Source organism: Polyodon spathula, chromosome 6 (assembly GCF_017654505.1).
Source record: "Polyodon spathula isolate WHYD16114869_AA chromosome 6, ASM1765450v1, whole genome shotgun sequence".
NCBI lineage: Eukaryota > Metazoa > Chordata > Actinopteri > Acipenseriformes > Polyodontidae > Polyodon > Polyodon spathula.
This window is the reverse complement of record NC_054539.1, coordinates 10,209,897-10,232,165: the sequence shown is the minus strand read 5'-3', so window position 1 is coordinate 10,232,165 and position 22,269 is coordinate 10,209,897. Positions and strand designations below refer to the sequence as shown.

The following is a 22,269-nucleotide window of genomic DNA, read 5'->3' as shown; positions in this document are numbered from 1 at the left end:
TTTCTGTTTAGGTTAATAATTGTGTTTCAACCTACATTCTGAATTGATGATCATTAGCACCTGTTTGGTGTAATTGTTTAATCATACACCTGACTATATGCCTACAAAATCCCTGACTTTGTGCAAGTGTACCTAGAAGAATTGATGCTGTTTTGAAGGCAAAGGGTGGTCACACCAAATATGGATTTGATTTAGATTTTTCTTCTGTTCACTCACTTTGCATTTAGTTAATTGATAAATATAATCTATTAACATGTCTCTTTTTTAAAGCATTCTTACTTTACAGCATTTTTTCACACCTACCTAAAACTTTTGCACAGTACTGTGTGTGTGTGTGTGTGTGTGTGTGTGTGTGTGTGTGTGTATATATATATATATATATATATATATAAATTTGAAATCGGTGCATATCCAATAAACAAACACTGGAAATGGTTACTCAATTCATGTTGACTTCACCCCTTTCCCAGTAAAAATTCCTGATGCAGTTTGGCAATGCCCTGCCTTCCTGACTTGTACCTTGCATTGATTCATTCTGAATACATTAAGCCCACTCCAACTACTGAGTGGCAGCAAATTCCTACTTTTCTATCGGAGGCTTCACAGACTGAGGATTACACACGTTTGCAAGATTTAAAACGAGATTTCAAATAGAAATGGAGGACTGTTGCTTTTGCTATTTAAAGCTATATTACATTGGATGGGGAGGATTTACAGTACATGCTTGTGGGATTTAAATAGAATTGCAAATTGCAAAAATGCCTAGACACAAAGAATAATATGCCCATGGCCATAAGGATTTTGCTGTGGAAGACAGCATAGGAAAAAAAAGTGCAGTTACTATACATATTGTGACATCAGTTTTGTGTTGTATACAGAAAAGTCAAATAGCTCAAAATAAACACAGAAAAATGAAAATAAACACCAAAAAACAGAAGCCTAAATATCTCGCTTTTCCCTGGCACTGTACTAGTAGTCTACTCCCTGTTTCGTCTTGTCTGCAAGTCTCATTGCTCTCTTGATGCATTGCTTTGAGGTATGTGCATCATTTTTTTTTTTTCTTTTGTTTACACAAATTAGCAAAAGCAAGAGATGGACTTTAGTGCCCAAGTTTTAACCCCAATTAAATACAAACTTCCTATTTTAATTGTTCATGCTTTACATGTTCAGTAGGTCACAGAGGCCTACCTTTTACACAATACTAACAATACTGAGCTAATAAAGGATTTAACTAACAAACAATGCATAGATATCTAATAACCATAATTAATATTAATATGATGGGTTGCCACTGTACGTGGAATATTAGGTTCATGCATTGTATGTACTGTACATAGTAACAAAAAATGGACATCCTTTGGTGTTGCAGGAATTTTACAATTAAATACATTTTACAAGAAGAAAACCCTCTCCTTGATAAACCAGTGTTATTTTGATGAGTGTCCTCAGATTGCATGCTGAATCAGTGGAGCAGAATCGGATTGTGACAATACAATACACTCGTACCAACATCAATTAATAACTTCAACACAACTATAGCTTTCCATAGCATAGATACAAGGTGTGTAACAGGCATGTCTGTATTTGTGTTGTGCTATAAAGGGTTTGGTGTTTGTTAAATACATTAAAAAAATAAAGGCATATGGATGCTATAACTTAAGCTTACAGTGTATTGAGAAAACAGACAGCTGTTAAAGAGGTCTCTAAGACTTGGAATCAGAACTGTTAGTTATAAAACCTGAACCTCTTTCACAGGGTTTAGAGAAAAGAAAGTTGAATGCTGAGTTATATAAAAAAAAAAACAAACAAACAAAAAAAAACCCTAAAAAAACACTGTTGTACTACAGTGCATGTGTTCTGTAGCTGAATGGTCAGATGGAGAATAAGGTTATTGTTAATTCTGACAAATGCTCTCTTGTTGCTGTTGGATGACATTGCCAAATAGATATGGGCTATCTTTCAATAAGAGCTAAAAGAGCACAAAGAGACTCCTGCGATTCCAGCTGGCTTGATGTCCAGGCGACAGGAAATCAGTCTTGATTTAGACTTACAACACTGCCTTGGAAAGCCTGATCCGGATAAAATAGATGTGCCGTGGAAGTTATTGGTCAAGTCATTCACATCACTGTGCAAATGTAAAGAAAAAAAGAATACAATGGAGGGCCCTTCTCTGTCAAGGCGTTGCCATGTAAACCACAGCTAGCCTTCATGGACGGTCAGGATTAATGCTACACATTTTATAGGGCAATAATTTATATATGTTGTCTTTACTTATTTAGTATTATGACTGATCTGGAGAATGAATACAGACACTTGATGTTGAAAGCCGGCTGATTTATTACTGACCTTGGAGCCTACCTTTAGTGTGGCGCTTCTGGGTAAATGGTGACGTTTTTCCAGATGTTCAAGCTGCCCTGTGGATAAAAAAGCAGTACAGTAAACAACTAGGTAGTTTGTTTGGCATGCCATCAATTGATGTTTGAGTCTATAACAAGTGTTTAAAACACGACTTCCCTAAATTCTTTGTTTTGATCCAATGCCTCTGTGCTTGGGAATATTAAAGGGACAATGGTTAGCATCCTGCACGCTTGGCAATCCAATCTGTGGATGTTATTGAACAAGTGTTTTAGTATTCTGTAGTTGTGCTTCCTGCAATTAAGTCTCTTGAATAACCCTTTTTGGGACCCCTACATGTAATTATTTTTTATCATTTAAGATCAGAGCTTAGTAAAAACCTGGTGGCCTTTTCACTGATGTACTGCAAAAGGACTGACATTTGTCCAAGAATGTTCCATAACTATTGAATGGAATGTTAGAAATACTTGCTAGTATTGGTAAAAGAAATTCATTGTTTAGTGTGTGTTTGTCATACTTCTGTTCAATGTAGAATCAGAATTGGAGGCAGCAATTAAAGTGAAGACTAATCAAGTACTGTTCATGAATTTTGTACAATGTTAAAATGAAGCATCAGATTTTGTTATTGTTACAACCCCCCAATCCCGCCCCCCAACCCCGTCTGTTTGTTTATAAAACTGGTATTTGCTTTTATTGCAAATGGTTCAGAATACAAATTCCAAAGCTGTTTTTCTTTTCTTACATGAAGTGGTACTGTACTTTGTTAGAAACCTCCAGATGGATTTAGGTAAAATCTATTCTAGAGCTGGAATGCAGCTGTTCATATTTCCATTTTGAGATTTAATTCTCCTTACTGAAAGGATCTTTTTGGAGCAAATCTTTCCAAAAATATCAATTGTATATACAATTACCAGTCAAGGTGTTGGAGAAATATATTGTTACTTCTTGGATGATTTATAAACAGTCACCATTAGTATCCTAAGAAACCACTTTCCTAACACTAGCTATCAGTCCTGTTTCCAATCCGAATTGCCATTGCTTTTGTAGAGAACATTAACTGCCTCCTTAAGCCTTGGCTACAAAACGATTTATCTGACTTGTATTGTTTTAATTGTTTTTTTTTTCCTGTGTTTGTACAGGTCCGAGATGGGCATCCTGGAATCTTGGTGTTTTTATTTGTATTCGATGTGCTGGAATCCATCGAAATCTTGGCGTTCACATATCACGGGTCAAGTCAGTGAATCTGGACCAGTGGACACAAGAACAAATACAGGTAAAAAAAAAAAAAATAATAATAACAGAAAGTGACAACCATTAATACAGTAATGCCTTCAATTCAAGAAATCACATTTAAATTATTCCAAAAGATTACTGTTTGAAAAGACACTTTTACCTTTGTTGAATTTCTCATCCAGTTCCAGAGTCCATCCTTAAACCTGGTTTGATCAAATGTGGTTAAATCCTGGAAGATTGCAGTGTTTCAGGAAGCAATTCATTTGGTTTTGGTGGATTGACCTTCGATTTTATAGAGTGACTTGCATCACTGAGTGCTAATTGATATTATAACCAATTAATTCTTGAGTGCTAATCATTCATTGCAAAGTGGGCTTTAAGCACGTTTTTCTGTTTTTTTTTTTTTTTTTTTTTTTTTTTTTTTTTTTATTTCTTAGTGTGTGTTTAGACCATTTCTGTTTGGAATTGAATTGCTTTGGAATTTAGAGATCAAACCGCTGTTACATTGAAATGTTTGGTAGTGCACTTGAGTCTGAGCATTTGGGGGACATTAATGAGTCTACCTTGGAGCCTACCTATAGTGTGGTACTTCTGGGTACATGGTGATGTTTTTCAGATGTTCAAACTACCCTGTGGATAAAAAAGCAGTACAGTAAACAACTAGGTAGTTTGTTTGGCATGCCATCAATTGATTTTTGGGTCTGTAACAAGTGTTTAAAACACGACTTATTCATTTCCCTAAATTTATTGTTTTGATCCAGCGCCTCTGTGCTTGGGAATATTAAAAAGATATTGAGATAAAGGGGCAGTGTTGCACATCATGCACTCTTGGCAATCCAATTTGTGGATGTTATTGAACAAGTGTTTTGGTATTCTGTAGTTGTGCTTCCTGCAATTAAGTCTCTTGAATACCCCTTCTTGGGACCCCTAAATTTAATTTATTTTTTATCATTTAAGATCAGAGCTTAATAAAAACCTGGTGGCCTTTTCAATGATGTACTGCAAAAGGACTGACATTTGTCCAAGAATGTTCCATAAATATTGAATGGAATGTTAGAAATACTTGCCAGTATTGGCAAAAGAGCGCCACACTACTGCTTTATTTATAAAGTACAATTACTGTGCTTTGTGTAGTATTTGAGGTAGTATTTTATTATGAAATGTCTACAAGTAGACTTTCTACATTAATGGATTAGTTTTGGGTTTCTTGAGTAAAAGTTAAGATAAAAAATAGACCAATATACAGTATAAGGGCATTGAACAAATGAATTATTGTACTTCGAAACTGGCAGATGCATTTTCCTGCAAAAGAGGAGTTTATTTTTATAATTCAAAACAAACCTTATCAGGATTCAAAAGGTTCATAAATGTGTTTTAGTGTGCAGTGCCCTAATGAGGAGAAATGTCATTCAAACCCTATTACAGTAGCTGCAATAATTCAGGCATCTGGCCCAGAACCTTTCTCTTCTGTAGAAATGTATTGGTATCATTGTGTTATTGTTTTGAAGGCACTTTGTAGTAGAAATTCATTGTTTAGTGTGCGTTTGTCATACTTCTGGCTCAATGTAGAATCAGAGTTGAAGGCAGCAATTAAAGTGAAGACTAATCAAGTACTGTTCATGAATTTTGTACAATGTTAAAATGAAGCATCAGATTTGTTATTGCCCCCACCCACACCCCTCTCTGTCTATGTGATAAATGCATGTTTATAAAACTGTTATTTTGTTTTTACTTCAAATGGTTCAGAAGACAAATTCCAAAGCTGTTTTTCTTTTCTTACATGAAGTGGTACTGTACTTTGTTAGAAACATCCAGATGGATTTAGGTAAAATCGATTCTAGAGCTGGAATGCAGCTGTTCATAATTCCGTTTTCAGATTTAAAAAAACAAATGTTTTTTTCTTTTTCATTTTCTTATTTGAACATTGCTGAATTAGTACTTTGTGTGCCTCTCAGGGTTGGAGTGGGATGCACAGTTGGGTGTCCATGTTTTAAAAATCTTTGTAAGCATTTGTGATGGTGGTCCACTATGAAAGGCGCTATATAAAATAAACATTGATTGATTTACACTGCAGCAGTTTACACTTCGATTGATTGTGCCAAATTCTTATAGCACAACCTGGGGATCAACTCATGCAATGGAAACTAAAATTCAATTCAATTGTACGTTGTCAGAATGATGCTTCCTATTTAGGAAGCAATGCAGGATGTACTAAAATAAGCTGTTCATGAAGAACGACATAGTAAATTTGATTTTGTGGTGTATACCTGTTTTCGATTAAACATTTAGCAATGAACATGAAGCTATTGTACTCCCTGAAGTACGGGCACATTTAAACGTGACACCCACAGTAAACAGTAGTCCCTGAGAAAAGAACATTATTTTAATCCTGTTTTCTAACTTATATTCACAGAGCGTTCAGGACATGGGAAACACCAAGGCAAGAAAGCTGTATGAAGCCAATCTTCCAGATAACTTCAGAAGACCACAGACAGACCAGTATCCTTTGCTCTCTTCTTTTTAATAGAAGCCAGTGCTGTAATAAAACAGAAGTGCTAAATGGATCTGCAAATGTGCGCTGTAGCGAAATGTGGAGACAAATATGATTTATAGTGTGGTTTGTTTCATATAATGTACACTAACAGTTTTATATTTTTTCATACAAACTCCTTTTGAAGTAGCTCCCTCATCTAATTTAATAGGGTGTCCACTTTTTAGTCAGTTTTTTCAAGGAAAATATTAGTTGTCTCCGAATGTAAGCTTAAAACTGTTTCTTATTATTTAATTGGTATGCAGACCAGCTCTTCAATAGCCTTGCTTTTGCATTAAACTATGCTGTTGGATATCAGAGAACCCTTTTTTAAAAAAAAAAAAAAAAAAAAAAAAAAAAAATTTGTTTGTAAAGAATTTTGTTGAATCGATTTAAGTAACTGGATGTACATATTTCCAAAGAGCTTTTGTTTCAATCTATGCTATGAAAACCTGATTTAATTACCAAAATGTGAATAATAAATAGGGGTGATGCTTGTCTACTCTGTGGAATTAGTTGTGGCCTTCCACTAATTATGAAAGTCTCTAGTGGGTAGTAGCTACAGTACAACAACAGAACAGTTTTGCCATTTTTAAATAAATAAATGTGCCAGTTTTTTTTTATTTTGTTTTATTTATTGATATATGCATGCATGCATGCACATGCATTGTATTGATGCTAAGGTAGAAAACAAATTATATCTATAATACAATTATGTATTTTAATTGTCAAAGTAATTAAAGCAGGATACACATTTTAGCAGAAACTGAGCCTGGATCTAGTGTCCGATCCTTTTAGTCCAACTGGTGCCTGGGGATATAGTGAGATTCCTGTATGAGTGTCACTTTTAATGTAATACAGTGGATGTAGGTCATGGTACTTTTACTTTTTCACCACATGATTTTCCTTTAGCTGTGGGCAGGTAGTGTGTGTGTGTGTGTGTGTAACATACCAATTTTAGCTATTTTTTTTTAAATTTTCATTGTGCTGTTTTAGAAATGTATCTTTCAAAACCCAAAGGAAATGCACTTTTAAGAGATTTTGATGGCTCTAACATGTATTTGTTTTGCTTGTGTTATACATTAACACAAATTGTATGATCTGCTCTTACAGAATACACTTTTCCTCCAATTTGTGCAAACAGTAATTATTTACTTCCATTTGTAGCTTTGGGACAGAGTTGTTGTGCTGCATTTCCTAACCATGAATGTGCCCCTTCTCCCCTGAGCTGTCTGGCTCTTATTAAATATTATTGCTGGAGGAGTGTTTTTTGTTTGTTTGTTTGTCGTCCCCCCCCCCCCCCCCCCCCCCACCAAGTCCACCCCCCACCATTTTTTCCCACCTGCAATCGTAAATGTTTTCTTAGCTGATCGGTTGTATGTGGTCAAAGTTTCATCAAGGTTGCAAATCCAATAATGTCTAAGAATCTGGGATTTAATCGGCTTCTGTTGTGCAGATAGCTTGGGAAACAAAGACTTGATCCATGATCTTGTACTCTTTCTGAGAGAGGTTCTCGTTCAATTTTCCCATTTTATTTCTATGTAGTTTACATATTCATTTTTCCATCTTCAGTTAATTGTCCACAGAAACTGGCATTGCATATGGCAAGCTGGACAGTGATAACAGTACTGATAAAATAAATAAAAAAGTTGAAAGATGTGTTTAAACTTGTATTTGCTTCATGTTCATAATAGTCAGGTGGTTCTTTTTAAATGGAGATATCTAATGTGTTTTCTTGATTGTCAAATTTTTATAGACAGAAACAATTCTACACATTTACTATTGTCACAAGTTTGGCTGCAAGTGCTTTGGTTGACCTGCTTGTAAAGTCCAGTAATTTGTTTTCCAGGTTAGTGGTTTTAATGTAATAACTAGCTAGCAGAATAACCTGATTTTAAAGTGAGGTGCTTTTTGGTACTTTTTGATGATGATGATGATGATGATGATGGTTCAAATTGTCTTCATTCTGTTTACCTTAATTGGCTTGTCCTCAGAGCAGTGGAATTTTTCATCAGGGATAAATATGACAAGAAGAAGTACTATGATAAAAGTGGCTTAAATGGGACTACAGTAAGTGATATTATTATTTATTTAATGTTCCTTTGTACTTGTTTTGGATATTGGTGGGAGGTTCACTTTTATTACTGTTCCATCAAAGACCCCTCCCCCTTATGATTGATTAAACCTCTGGTCATATCAATGATACAGACCTGTGGAGATGGCCTGAACCCGTCAAGGTACTTGTTTTAAATCAGTAGCAGAGGATGAGAATAATAAATATGGTGAAGGGGAAGAAGATGCTTTTTTAACTGATGAGTTACAATCTGGTGAAAGTGAGACAATTGAGGAAATTATAATAAGGAAGGGAAAAAAGTGTACAAGAAATGTTACTAACTGGAAAGTAAATCAGTCAAAGTTAAAGCCCAATTCAGAGCCAGCCTACTTAAACAACAATGGACAGGAAATTCGTGCAAAAGAAGTAACCAAAGATGATGATGCATGTAGGCAGAAAGGTGCTGAAAAAGCTGTGGGGATGAGCAGAGAATTATTCACCAAAGATTTCAGAAGACAAAATGCATTCATTTGTGGCAGTGTGAAACAAGTGAAGAGTTTCATACCAAAACGCTACATATCCATTTTCACTGTTTCTGGTAAATTTCATATCTCTTATTTCAGATACTTTAGTAACAAGCAATGAGCACATTGAGGAGGTCATAAAACACTCTGGCTTTTTGCCTGTGCAGAATGAAGTTTGCTACCCCTGTACGCTTCACTTCCTCTGTCAGACTGGGGTTCTTCATTTGCATCTTATGGCTCATGCATGTCACACAGATATCTTTGGCAGGATGACCAAAGCCAAGCTTGAATCTGTAGCAAAATACACTGTATAGTGAGTAGCTGGCTTGGTCTTGGTTTTTTTTGTTTGTTTTTGTTTTTTTTGCTCCAAGAGCTGATGCATCTTTTTGACACTCGGGTCGTAGGGCAGATATTTGCACCCTGGTGCCCCACGACCTGCACAATAACTGGCCCTGCACATGAAAGAAGAAATATGCAGTACAATCTTCTCCTTTTTCTGTTCATACTCCTCCAACTTTTTGTGCCCCACCCTTGTGTTCTGGTCTGGGAGCAGCATGCTGTGCATAGTATTGCACACCCCGGGATACACAGTTTTGCTGATCCCTTCAAAGAAATAAGCACAATAAAGCTCACAGTTTAACCATATGTTTCTTTTTTTTCTTTTTTATTATTTTCTTACAAGGATGTGCCAATTAAATTATTATATCATTCCACGTCCACAAATTAAAAATTAAATATAATTTAGATAGATACCAATTTGTAGGGCTTGTGAAATATCAGTCAGATTGCTGTTTTCTGAAATGTTCAGTTAAAAACCAGTGCAATGAATTCCAGGACCAACACCATAAATTGGACGATATTACAGCTTGATGTTTTAGTATTTCAAATATCAAACTCGTTGAAGAACCGTATACGTTTATTACAAAATAAATTAATTAAATAAAAATTAAATTAATATCTCAAAACTCTTCAGAATTCACATATATGGTTCTTCGTCTGAACAGTTCAATTAACAATTATCAACACCTGAAATTCTAATGGTTGTCTTTCTATTGATTAGAAGGTTGTTTTGTTTTTTTTATTTGGTTATTGTTTTTAAATAATCTGGGTGTTGCTGAGCTTTTTATTTAAAAAAAATAAATAAATAAATAAATAAATAATAATAATGTCTTTAAGAAATAAAACATAGAAAATCACAATATCAATTTACCTAGACCACACTAGTGAATGTAGCTTTACAGACTTGGACCCTTGCTTTTTTTATGTCAGCATCTGCAACACGCTCACTTTTCTTGTTACACAATGTGAGATTCATCCTGAGACACTTTGTCTACCTTATAATAAAATATATCGTGATTCAGCTGGAGATCTGCCGGCGTAAGCTTGTCAGCATGACAATCAGAGTTCTTCTCTGCAGAATGAGTGCAGACCACTCGCGGAATTTTGCCCTCGCCAGAATGGCGCTTCTTCTCTCGGTTGTGAGCATCTTTGGATGCTTTACATTTTGTACTGACGGGAGATGTTAACACTGGCTCTGATATTTCATCAAAATTGTGATCATAAACAAATGAACACTTTCCTAGTTTGTGGGTGATTTAAATAACTGCGAATTATTACCTACAACAATTAATGTACTCTCGTACACGCAGTCTTCAGTTAAGTCCCAGGCATTGTAGCCCTCGGGATAAAATTGTTAGCTAGGTGGCTACGTTTTATTAATTTTTTTTAACTAGCAGTGGGAGAAAGTACAGTAGAATCTGCCAGAATTGACGGACATGAGGACGTGAGAGCATAGCAAATACAAAAGAAACGAGTTTTGTGAAGCATCCACACTATAATTTGACAGAACGGGTGATTTATTTGCACTATGAGGGTCTTTATTTTTCCCCATTGGTGCTCGAGCCCCGGAGAACACACGGAATCAACGCCTATGCACCTATTTTTGCTAATGACATCTTAAATGTTTTTTGTTTTGTTTTTTTGGTGGTGCGGGGTCGCAAACCGGTATAAATCTCCACATTTATGTAAATCGACTTTACACTTACTTCAAAGATGCAAAGTGTTTCAGTAAAACGTCATTAAGGGAGGTAGGAATTGCAGGGGAAATGAGGGTAGGTTTCAGTTCCCAGTGACTGACTTTTGTAAGCATTTGAATGCTTATTCACCACCTCTTACCCCATTAGAAAATTAAATTTCCTGCATTTTTTTAACGCTGTGAATGTGAGAGTATGTGTACATTTGTTCCTGCCCAGAGGACTACTGAGACACAGACATCAACTAGTCTTCATCAGATTTACTTCGCCTCAGTTGAATAACACCAGCCATAGAGCTGTACCCATCAAAACACTGAAGAAACAAGACTTTTTCTTGTACTCCTTCGGTATATCCCACCAGTGTCCCAGTAGAACTTATGAGATCTATCAGTAGATGGGAACGATTGTAGCCAGGAATTGCATCCCGATTATGCACCTAATAACTCAGAAGAATGCAATTTCGGTAATGAAATAAACTTCTGGATGGTTTTCATATTCTAACGACTGTAAACTAATCCATTCTGGTGCAAGATCTCTTAACAGAAATAGCTTTAGTTTGAGGAAACTATTTGGAAGTAAAATTGAAAGACTGAAAATGGTTGTTTTTAAAGCAAACTACCTAAGGAGGGATTTTTTTGTTTTGTTTTACGGCAGAAGTGGACTCTCTAGACCAAACTGATAATGGCAAGAGTAAGGGAGTCACGTTTACTATCATTAAATATGTTATGGTTGCATTTGAGATCTGTATTTAATAGAGCTGTTAGAATTTTATTCGCAGCAATGGTGAATGCTTGGTCATAAACCTTTCTTTATATTACATGGCAACAAAAAATGCTTAGAATAAAAGTGGACGATGTATATTTTTGGCCAAAAATATATATTAATGTTTAATTATTTTCATTTTAACAACCAGACCATATTGTACAGCGCATTTTCCCATTAAAACAAATATTAAAATAAAATGTTCAGATTTGTCCTTCATTTTCACAAAACTGTAAAAAAATGACTTGGACCATTAAGGGGAAAAATAAAAAGCTGCTCTGCTGTGCAATGGGTAGCAACAAAAAAGAACCTGAATGCAACAGCCTGCTTTTAATTTGACCAGTTAATGTGGTTGTGAAGGCACTGAACCTAGTAGAATACAATGTTTTCATTGTCTTTGCAACAAGTTGATTTTATGGTGGTTGATTACTGTTAATAACCCTAAACATTCGTTGATATGATATGTGGCATCATGGGGTGGAAAATAGTATAACTGCTGTCTAAAAAAAAAACAAATGTTACAGTACTCCTGTTTTTTTTTTTTTTTTTTTTTTTTTTTTTTTATATATATATATACAGAATAGTTGCTTCTTGCTGCTTTTAAAAAGGCTTTCCATCCTGAACGATAGCTAAAATATACTCGGACATAACTGTTATGTTTACCTTATTTAGCACCAGAGCAGGACTTCTGTGTTGGATCAAATGGATTACAGACTTGAATGCTGTACATTCTGTTTTCAATTTGAGGTGGAAACCAGAGCCTATTTATTTTCTGCACCAGGCAGTTTTCCCTCTGGTAATCCAGCCTTCTAGCATATTGGCTATTCCAATGAGGTGCATGATAAGTAGGTAAAGGATTTAATTGGACTGAATGTGCTACATCTCCTGGACAAAAACTTGATGTAAATACCACATAATACAAATCCTTTTGTACAAGCCTCTTGAATTGAGCTGCTTGTTTACGTGCTTATTGATATATCCACCAGATTGTTATTGTTAAGTTGCCAAAGCTGAGGGTTTTGCAATTCAAATGATCTTACTCCTGCAGCTGATTAAGTCTCCTAGTTTGTTTGGAATCATAGGAAGTACAGTTTGTGTGTGTGAGAAGGAGGGGGCGAGTTCTGGAAGCGAGGTAAGACCTAGAATAACATACAACATTTACTTTTTTTATAATTAACGGATAGCAGTATTCTTTGAACTCCAAGTGATGGCTTTTATATGCAAATGAATTATTTAAAAACAACTCTATCACACTGAGCAGCTATTAAAGGGGGGAGGGGATCAATATTTGCTTGAATTTGTTTTGGAAGAGATGTTGAATACAGTGCTTCCATTTCAATTGAAAAGGAAAGCCACCAAAAGGCTTCATCTTGTTTAGTGAAACCTGGCAGTTCAGATGTTACTTTGTTTTTAATAAGTTAGGCCTTACACCTTTTTTCATACATTGTAGGCCTATAGTTTTCATTGTTCCATCACAAAATGGGCTTTAAAAATCCAGTTGTGATTTAAGGTTCTACGCTAATGATTTAAGTTTGATACCAGAGAAACTGTTGATTTTTAGATTTGATCATTCGTAAGTTAGGTTTGTGTCACTATAAATATTGCAAGGGAGCAGGTCTGTTGTTACTGTGGATTCCAAGACTCCAAGTCCTGTATAAACCCACTTACAATGAACTGCATTATGCCCTTGTTCTAGTATTAAAGCAGCTGTTTGAGAATACAGGCGATCCTCGACTTACGATGCACGGCACTCATGACTCTTTTGCGTTACTACCCTGCTTCGACTTTACGACGTCAATACGGCATTTACGACACGGCGAGACCTGAGCCATGCGTCTCATGCGCATGCTTGGTGTCCGAACCGCAGTACCTGCCGTGGTCGACCTGTCTTAGTCTAGCGTTTTTTTGTTTTTGTTTTTAAATGCATGTAACTGTTTCTGTTATTTATTTATTTATTTGCTGTTAACAATGTCTGATAAGAGCAATTGACTCAAAACAAAACCTAAGCTGTGAACTCTGTCGCATGATGAGGGGCTTAACTTCAGGGTTTCGTATTTCCTGCTAGGAGTACCACATATACACACACTGAATACATCACTGGAAAGCCCCTAGTCTGTGTACTTTTAAACACGCCAGGTAGGTTTCTGAGTAATATACGCGTAATCACCGGGCTGAATGTAAAGAGTTGCATGAGTACAATATAACGGGTCATTTTTGTAAAACTATATTATCTGGCTGAAGTCAGGAACGTAAGCCCAATTTATAACATTGTTCCTATGGGAAAATGTGCTTTGACTTACGATGCTTCAACTTACAACGCGACTTTCAGGAACCAATTGTGTCGTAAGAGCGAGGACTGCCTGTACCCTTGTTGTATAAACTACACTAAAGTTAAACACGAAGAGCAAGTGAGCTGCTTAAATGTCTAATAGAATTAATTCCTGTCCTTTTGTTTTTATCCCAGCTATGTCCGAAGACAACGCATGTCCGCCCTCACTGACTACCTTCCTCATCTGTCTCCACAGTCAGACAACTCATTTTGTTGTTGACACGAGTTTGTGCAGGATACAGCAGGCAATGGCAAATTTGGGAACAAACTAATTCTGTACTTCAGTTCGTTTCATCAGTATCCGCCACCTTCCATTCAAGTACCAACTACCCATATTTGCCCAAGCATGGTGTTGCACGCTTCCTCAGCAGCTGTCTGGATGGGTAGGGTTTTTAAGCCAGGGTAGGACACGCAACATCATCTGCTGGTTTTCAGCCATAGTCATCTACCGTACCTGTTGATCATTTGCATTTTACACCTCATTTTTAATTAATGAGTCCTAAGATAAATTAGTTGAAACAGTATTCACTACTAATGACATGACACCTCACTAATGACATTTGAAAAACAATTTGGGCAAGAACAGTAAAACATACTATTAACCAACCAGGCACAAAGTATTTTCTTTATTGCAGCAGCTTAGATTCACTCATGTACTAATTCTCTGCACATTTTCACAAAATTTCCATATCAGCCCCTACCTTTCCCATTCATTTGCATCACGTTGGATAAAAAGCCTGGTTTACTCGGGAAAAATAAATTGAGCAAATGGAAACCCCAAAAAATCATTTTACACAAGACATTTTTCTCAAGCAAATGTCTCAAGCTTAAAAAAAAAAAAAAAAAAAAAAAAAACACGTATGTAAACTCCATTATTGATGGTGGTCTTTGCTTTTTAAAAACACTTTGAGATTAATTAATTATATTAAATATATATATTATATATATATATATATATAATAATATATATATATATATATTTAATTAAGGCATCTCTCTTTTTTCTGTGAGTGTTTTGTGGTGTCAGACTTGGTCTTTAAGAGCATTGTTTAAGTAGTGCTCCCCTGAGGTTAGAGTCATTGTTCGTAAGAGGCTAAACTGCATCTGGCAGCTTAGAAGATGGAGGGGGGAGCTCTTGAGATGAGATAATGAAAAGAAAATTGGAAAAACAGCTTGCAATAATTGGTGAACAGTGTAATAAACCAAAGGTCAGAGAAGTGATAAAGCAAATGACAGCCATCGGCTCATATCTGTGTATGAGTGCAAGTCCATCAAGTCTGATTGGATGAGAATGGTACATTGAGGGGTTATTGAGTAAGATGAGCTGCAAAGTAACCTTAAGATCACACATACGTCGTCATACATCATTTTGTAGCTGAATAGTATAGTGCTGTGTATTCTGTAGACTTGCAGCAATACCTTTTTAATCTTGGCATGAAACGCCTAGCTATAATCAGATTTTAAAATGCATAATGTAACAGATACATCTCCCAATATATTGTTTTCTGTAATACTTCAGCTTAAGGCTGAATTATTTACCATCAATAAAGCAAAATCTATAAATGTTTACAAAGGGTGTTAGAAATAATATGTGTTAATACTGTAATAATTGCAAGTGTGTTAAGAAAATTTAAGTCAAGTAAGGCAACATTAATGGGTCATTAAAATCCAATTGTAACATAGTCTCTTGTTAACAATCGTCAAAACATTTAACACAATTTAGGTAGGTAACCAATTTTTCAAGGTTATAAGATTTCATTTCTACTGCCTATGTTTATGGGGTAATCCAAGAGGCAAATATTTGTAGCAGTATGTATTTTCAAACTTTTTTTTTTCTTTTTAAACGACATGGTTGCCAAGAAGATTCAATTTGGGATCTGATATCAAGCATGAAATGAAGGGTTCTGAAAGGTTACGGATGTAAATCTTCTTTTAATAACACATAGTATTAGATGGATTATTCAGAGGAATAGAAACGAAATGGCTTTATGATTTAGAGTGGTTTTACTTCAGTTTTTTTTTTTTTTGTATACTACTTGCTTCAAACTGTTTTTGAAGAACTTTAATAAATTATACACAATTTTTCTTGAAGTCTTCATCAAAGTCTTTATATGATATATTTGAGCAAATAAAAATATAACATATAAAGGCTTTCAGTTGCAAAGTATCACTACATTTATTAAAATAATGGCTTTCTTTCCCAGAAGACTACAAATATTAATGAATGATTCTACAAATTGGCAAGAAATCTTCACCTCTTTTTTCATTAATTCTACTGTACTACACTTATTTGTTTAAAAAAAAAAATCATATTGAAAATTGAATGTTTATACAAACCATAATTACCATAAAAAAATCTTTTAAATGCCCATTGCTGGCTGTCTCCAATACTTGTTGGTGCTTGTAGGAAATATTGAATATTATACACCATCACGACCTTTCTAGCCAATCAGATTGTACTGTTGGCATAGCATGCTATATGTCACAATGCACTGCAGCTTTTGATTTTGTTAGTGTATGAAATTGAACTAGTTAAAATAGAAAAGCAAAAATAACTTATTCAAGTACAATGATAAACAGCCAAGGAGAGAACAAAATGCTTTTAAAGGTGTTTGTCTATATAATATTGATGTATAATATAAGTTTTGTTTTTTAGTCCAGCAAACTTGAAGTTAAACATTCCAAATCAATCCATAACCATTAAACATTCCAACAGAGCTTAATTTAGAGATACTAAAATAAACTTCATGCAAGCATGGCACAAATCTACAACCCAGTTTCTCAGAGATGTCGGGTTCAGTGGTCAAGAGTTGTGTCACACAGTGTAGAACTTATTTGAAGCTGCGGAAAGGAGCACCAACTGGCTGTGGTTGAGACGGAAAGATTCTTGTTAGGAATCTCAAGCACAATAGAAAGAAAGCAACACTGATGTACGGATAAGTAAGCTGGGCTGAATTGAGTCAGGGATGGAGGGGCGTGATGCTGGGACGCCAGAATCGCTGTCGAGCCGTCTTGAGGTGTCGTGGGCTAGTCGATAAAACACCATTTGAAGACCCCAGAGATGTAGCCTACTTAGCTCAATCCAGACAGTTGTCATGCTGATGCACTGGGGAGATCCCACTGTGGTTGATCCCCAGATCCATTATTGCAGCCGTTGTGTGTGTGCTCATGTGCTGGGGAGGCAAAATAAGCTGATCCCTGGAGCCAGCATTGCACTTCAGCCATCAACATCAGGCAAAAGGATATCTACATCATCAGAGAAAGAAATAAATGGATGGAGATGCAGATGGATCACATTAGTTTACTGTAAAGCTACGTCTTAGTTGGTGCATATCTTGGCGAGAGCCGAGTTCAAATCAGCATGATGTTAACATCTACTCTCATGTAATGGTAATCTTGCAACCACAAAGGCTGGGTTATGCTATGCTAGAATGCATTCAGTAGTTCATGTGATATCCGATGCATAACAATACGTGAACACCATTAGGTATTTATTTGATTTATTTTAGAACCTTTTGAAGATTTGCACAGCTATATAACGTTATCTGTAGATACAGAGCTGTCTCTTGTTAAGTTCAGGTGCAGTGTCAAATTTTGATTGCCTGTGTCTGTGGGAAATTGTCAGTCTCCCAGTGTGCAAAAGATCTCTGCAGTGCATTCCCAAATTGTAGTCTTGGGCAATATTAAGCTATAGATTAAACATGTGCTTTGACTAACTGTACATGGTGTTTTTAGTTATTTATTTAGTGGTAGAAAAGTGATATGATTCTAAAGATTTTCACAGAAAATAAACATCTGGCATGGAGTCAGCAAGAAGATTGCATAGGTTTTGTGTGGTAGAAAAAACGTTTTGAAGATTTGTACAACTGTATAAAGAGGTGTTCCCTAGGTTTTCAGATTATTAATAAACATCAAAAGCAAGCCCAATTTGGATGTGTGCCGTCGCTGCCCATCGACCAGCAGTTTCATTGTCTCACTCATGCTTCATATTGTGGTATTAAGAATATTACTTTTGTAGGTCCCTAATTAATCCAAAAAATGGTTCTGCTCATGCTAATTTTAATGAAATATGGATTATAAAAAAAAAATTAATCCGCTAAATTGGTGTCTTTGACACTGGAATAACCTGAACCATAATGGATCCATTTGTTTGCTTTTTTTTCTTCCAGACTGTGACAGCATTAAGCACAAAGATTGCTTTCTTGCCTGGAAAATCTATAGCAGAGGGTATCTGGCAAAGTTTTAGTTTCATTTTATCAGTGGATGAAATAGTAGATTACTGCTTTGATTTGAAATATTTTGATGACAAGCAGTAAGATGGCTGGCCGTGGCCCAGTCATTCTTTTTACTGGGTGGTTGCGGTGCAGTTTTGTGTTGGTGGTAAACTGCGCATCGCCATCAGATAATCATCAGGATCTTTTAGCAAAATAGTGACAAGTCTGAAGAATACGTTTTCAGATTGGCTCTGAAAAAATAGCCATATAACTTTGACTTGCATTAGCTCACTCAAGCAAGCTGTCACTGCTGAATGATTTTCGTTCACATCATAAAAAAAAGAGTAAATGTGCTTTGTTTGCCATTTTTGCATCAGTAGTGTTTATGAAAGAAAACAATGGCTCGTTCTTCACTATATTGCCTTTGATAAAGCTCAGATAAGAATAATGCCTTTCTCCTGCTAATGCATCATGGGGATAATTTGTTTTTCCATAAAATTGTTGTTTCTTTGGAAAGCTGATATTGTATTTTCCAGAGGCAGAATGGTAAAACGTGGATTTGGCTTTGTTGCTTTTTGCCTGTTAATTTCTGCTTCAGCTTTCTTTCTTTCTTTCTTTCTCCTCTGCACAGACATCTTCTGATTCTGTTCTGCCCTCAACATCCTCTCCTTCCTTACAAGCGGCAGCTGAGAAAAACAAGTTGGAGGTATCCTCTTTGAATGTACTCTACTAGCAAATGCTTGCAAAAACTTGTCTCTGTTATACAGAAGTAGTTTTTCAAAGGCAGGGTATAGAACCTGTAGTAATTGACAACAAGATGTGTTTGTATCTGCTCAGCAGGGATCATGCTTGCTGCTTAGATGGAGGGTCATAGTGTCAACTCCTTCGTACAAGAAAACCTGAATGTGTTTCTTATAGCAGCACACCAGTGTGGGATTTGTGCTGTGTTCCATGTTTATGAATTATAAATCAAAGATAAAAAATAAACAAAAAGCTGAGCGCTTGCTATGTGTTCTTACAAAAAATCCCCACCATCTTTTTGAACTAAATAACGAGACGATTGCTGTTAATAGGGTCAGTGTAATTATCGGTGATGTAAGACCACTTTAGTCACATCAATTGAAAATCATCTTGCATGGTTAGTGTTGCCTGCTGCCTGAAAATGAATCGTCTGCAAATTGTTCACACAATTATGCCCTGCAGGGGAGTTTAATGTTTGGGCACTTGCCATAAAGAACCCCACCTTTTTATTGAATTTAGTAAAATTCAGTCTCTTGCATTTTATTCTGTTGGGTGGTGAATATCATGCTTGTGTAAAGGTACTGGTAGACAGTACACACAATATTTCAGATGTCAGTGTTATTACTTGATATCTAATTCCCCACCGGCCCTCCTAAATAATCTACATCATGTAAAGCCAATTTTGACATGCACATTTTATAAAACTGACAGTCAAGCTGATTATAGTGATGGGTCATTTGTCTTCTGAAATGTAGTGCTAATCGTTTTAGTACCTGTGTGGCTTTGTTTTATAATTACTCAATTAGCAGCATCACTTTTTCTAAAATGATTGATATTTTGTACCCGCTTGGTGTTTTTGAGGTGGGAGGTATTCATTTTGCCCATGTGCTTAATCGGTCGCATCCTGAGCTTGAATCCCATGGATTGTTCTCTTGGGAGTGAGTAATTTTAGCTCATAGCCACAGAGAAACCTGGATTGGACCAAACTTGTGTGTAATGTGGATGGTGCTGTTCTTAAATTCTGGTATATCACAGTTAACCCATTTCCACCTGATTAAATTGAGGTGGAATTCTGTGCACATGCAATCTGAGCTATTTTTGTGATGCTGTTGGTTATATTTACTGTAAAGCATTAGCACTATAAATTCACAGAATTGCAGTAAACTTGCATACATTACTAATGATTTTTCTAAATTTTGACCAGTGGTATTTTTTATTTTTATTTATTAAATTATACTAGGAACAAAGTTTTTTTTGAAGTATTTTGGGGATAATGTACAATCACAAGAGTGGGTTTTCCATTGTTATATGTTAGTTGTACAGATTGTACAGTTTATTAATTTGGTGCCAATAATTCAATTGAACGTGGCCCAAGGATAACTGAGTTTAGCAATGAAACAAATAGGTAAATACAAGGGAAATGCTACTGGGGCATTGGTCTTGCATGTTATAATTTGATTATTTTTGGTGGTGCAGAATGGCAGGGATTTTTAAACTGAAGGTGTATTTGTACCACTGATGCTGCACACCCCTGTTTCATGCCATATCTGTGTTTCAATCTCAATAGAAAGAAAAGGAGAAAAAGGAGGAAAAGAAGAAAGAAAAGGAATCCGAGAGAGTAAAAAAGCCAGCTTCTTTTGATGCACTAAAAACCGTAAGTGTTTAATACAGCTATATTTGTATCGCTTATATTTTAAACTTCAAAGCACAAATTAGTATCTAGAACTGTTATAAATGAACAGAATACAACTGATGTGCGCTGACGATGTTATTTTCAAAGCTGGATTGAGTAAATTTCATTACTTAATTTTCAAAAATCTAAATCTGCTTGCTATTTGTGTTTAAACTAAAATTGACATTGTTTTGCCCTCTAACCTGATAATTTAAGACAGTATTCCTAAGGTTGGAGAAATAGCATCTTGTACCAATTGAATACCAATTAATGCTGATCATTGGGTGGCTGGGAGCCTGGGTTCAAATACTTGCTGGACCTCCATAATGATTTATGTCCAAGTTTTGTAAATGTTAAAAAGAAAAGCTATAAAAGGTTTTCATGAATTCCCTGTGCAGTATGGTTACTTGAGTTGTCTGGAAAACAGAAGAAGGTTTAATGCTGGTGATTGTTCTGTATATTTTAAAGCTAGTATTGATAATACTGTAATCCAGTGTCCTATCACAGACAGGAGGGCCTCACTGGAACTGTGACTTGATAAAGGCCAAGAAAAAATACAAACCTTGAATTCAGCATGTGTGATTTTGGTAGGGGTTTAGAAAAACATCTATGCTTTCATTCTGCAGTGTCTTGAATCTAAAGATAGAATTGCCATGACAATTGTAAAATGAATCTCTGTTTCTCAGCGGTTTCTTTAGCAGGGTATCATGTCATTGTATACAAGCAGATGTTGATCCGTGCTGCCTTTCACTGCATTTCAATGAAGCAGATTAAACCTGATTGTTTCTGTTGTCATGAGAGACTGTGCCTAATTTGAAAGATAATCCTTTGATTTGGATTTTTCGTCAACTAAAATGCAATAATTTATTTGTTGGTTTTAGCCAATTCAAAGTTAATAAAATATTTGAGGTAAATTCTGTTTGCTATACAATTATCCGTAGGCTGTGTATTGCGATCTTAGTGCGCCCCCCACACCCTCCACCCTCCACCCTTGTGGGGGGGGGGGGTGGGGGGGGGGGGGTGGAGGTGGGGGGGGGGGGGGGGGGGGGGGGGGGGGGCAAGTGACAGTTACAGGGGGGGGGCAAGTGACAGTTGGTTAAGGGAAATGTTTCCTGCCTCATTTGTGATATGAAATGCATCCATTCTCACGCTTCACAAATTCTATTTTAGTAGATTTGTTTTATAGTTTCAGTCTTGACTTTGTTTTAGTTTAATGTTTTATTGATCAGTCAGCGTTAAATCATTTATACCATGTTTATATATTTTTCTTGGACATACTAATCCAGTGTCAAATGTATGACAAGCTGCTGGCATTCATGTCCGTACACTAAGAATATTATCTGCATTTGTGATTATTCAGAGGATCTTTTTTCAGTTGGATATGAAGCATACCTCTAGGGTCCTCTATGCATGACAGAGAGCAACTTTAGAGGCTTTAGAATAAAGATGCATGAAATCTGGCTGGTGCAGGTCTAGCATTGTCTGTATCATTTGTTGTACTGCAGAACAATTTGAAGTGGACTTTTCAGCTTGGAGTATATCAATCCTTATATTAATATTTCTTTTTTTATGTTGAAATGGCCCATCTGTACAGGTTTTAATCAGAAGTATATCCACTTTGTGTATCAATAAAGTGGCTATACACCTCCTATTGCATGATAGTAAAAACCCACAAATAGATACAGCAGGGCTGTGTTTGTAGTATCTTCTCCACATGCAGTAAAAAATGTGTATTTTTTAAAATTTCCCTCATATCTTTAGTTGCTTAGGTACAAATACCAGATCATTGGTCCTTTCACACAGCTGTCCAATTCAGATTTAAA

General features: G+C 35.9%; 1 protein-coding gene across 1 annotated transcript in view; it reads left to right on the top strand.

Annotated features, from left to right (window-relative positions):
* Nucleotides 1-3,545: 3,545 nt before the first annotated feature.
* LOC121316832 (stromal membrane-associated protein 1-like) overlaps nt 3,546-22,269 on the top strand; it is a 66,567-nt gene continuing 47,843 nt past the window's right edge. Inside the window, exons 1-5 of the mRNA XM_041252071.1 lie at nt 3,546-3,628; nt 6,002-6,087; nt 8,113-8,188; nt 18,665-18,739; nt 20,342-20,428. Coding sequence (XP_041108005.1) covers nt 6,014-6,087; nt 8,113-8,188; nt 18,665-18,739; nt 20,342-20,428 — 312 coding nt within the window. The 5' untranslated portion in view covers nt 3,546-3,628; nt 6,002-6,013. The remainder of the gene's footprint in view (nt 3,629-6,001; nt 6,088-8,112; nt 8,189-18,664; nt 18,740-20,341; nt 20,429-22,269) is intronic.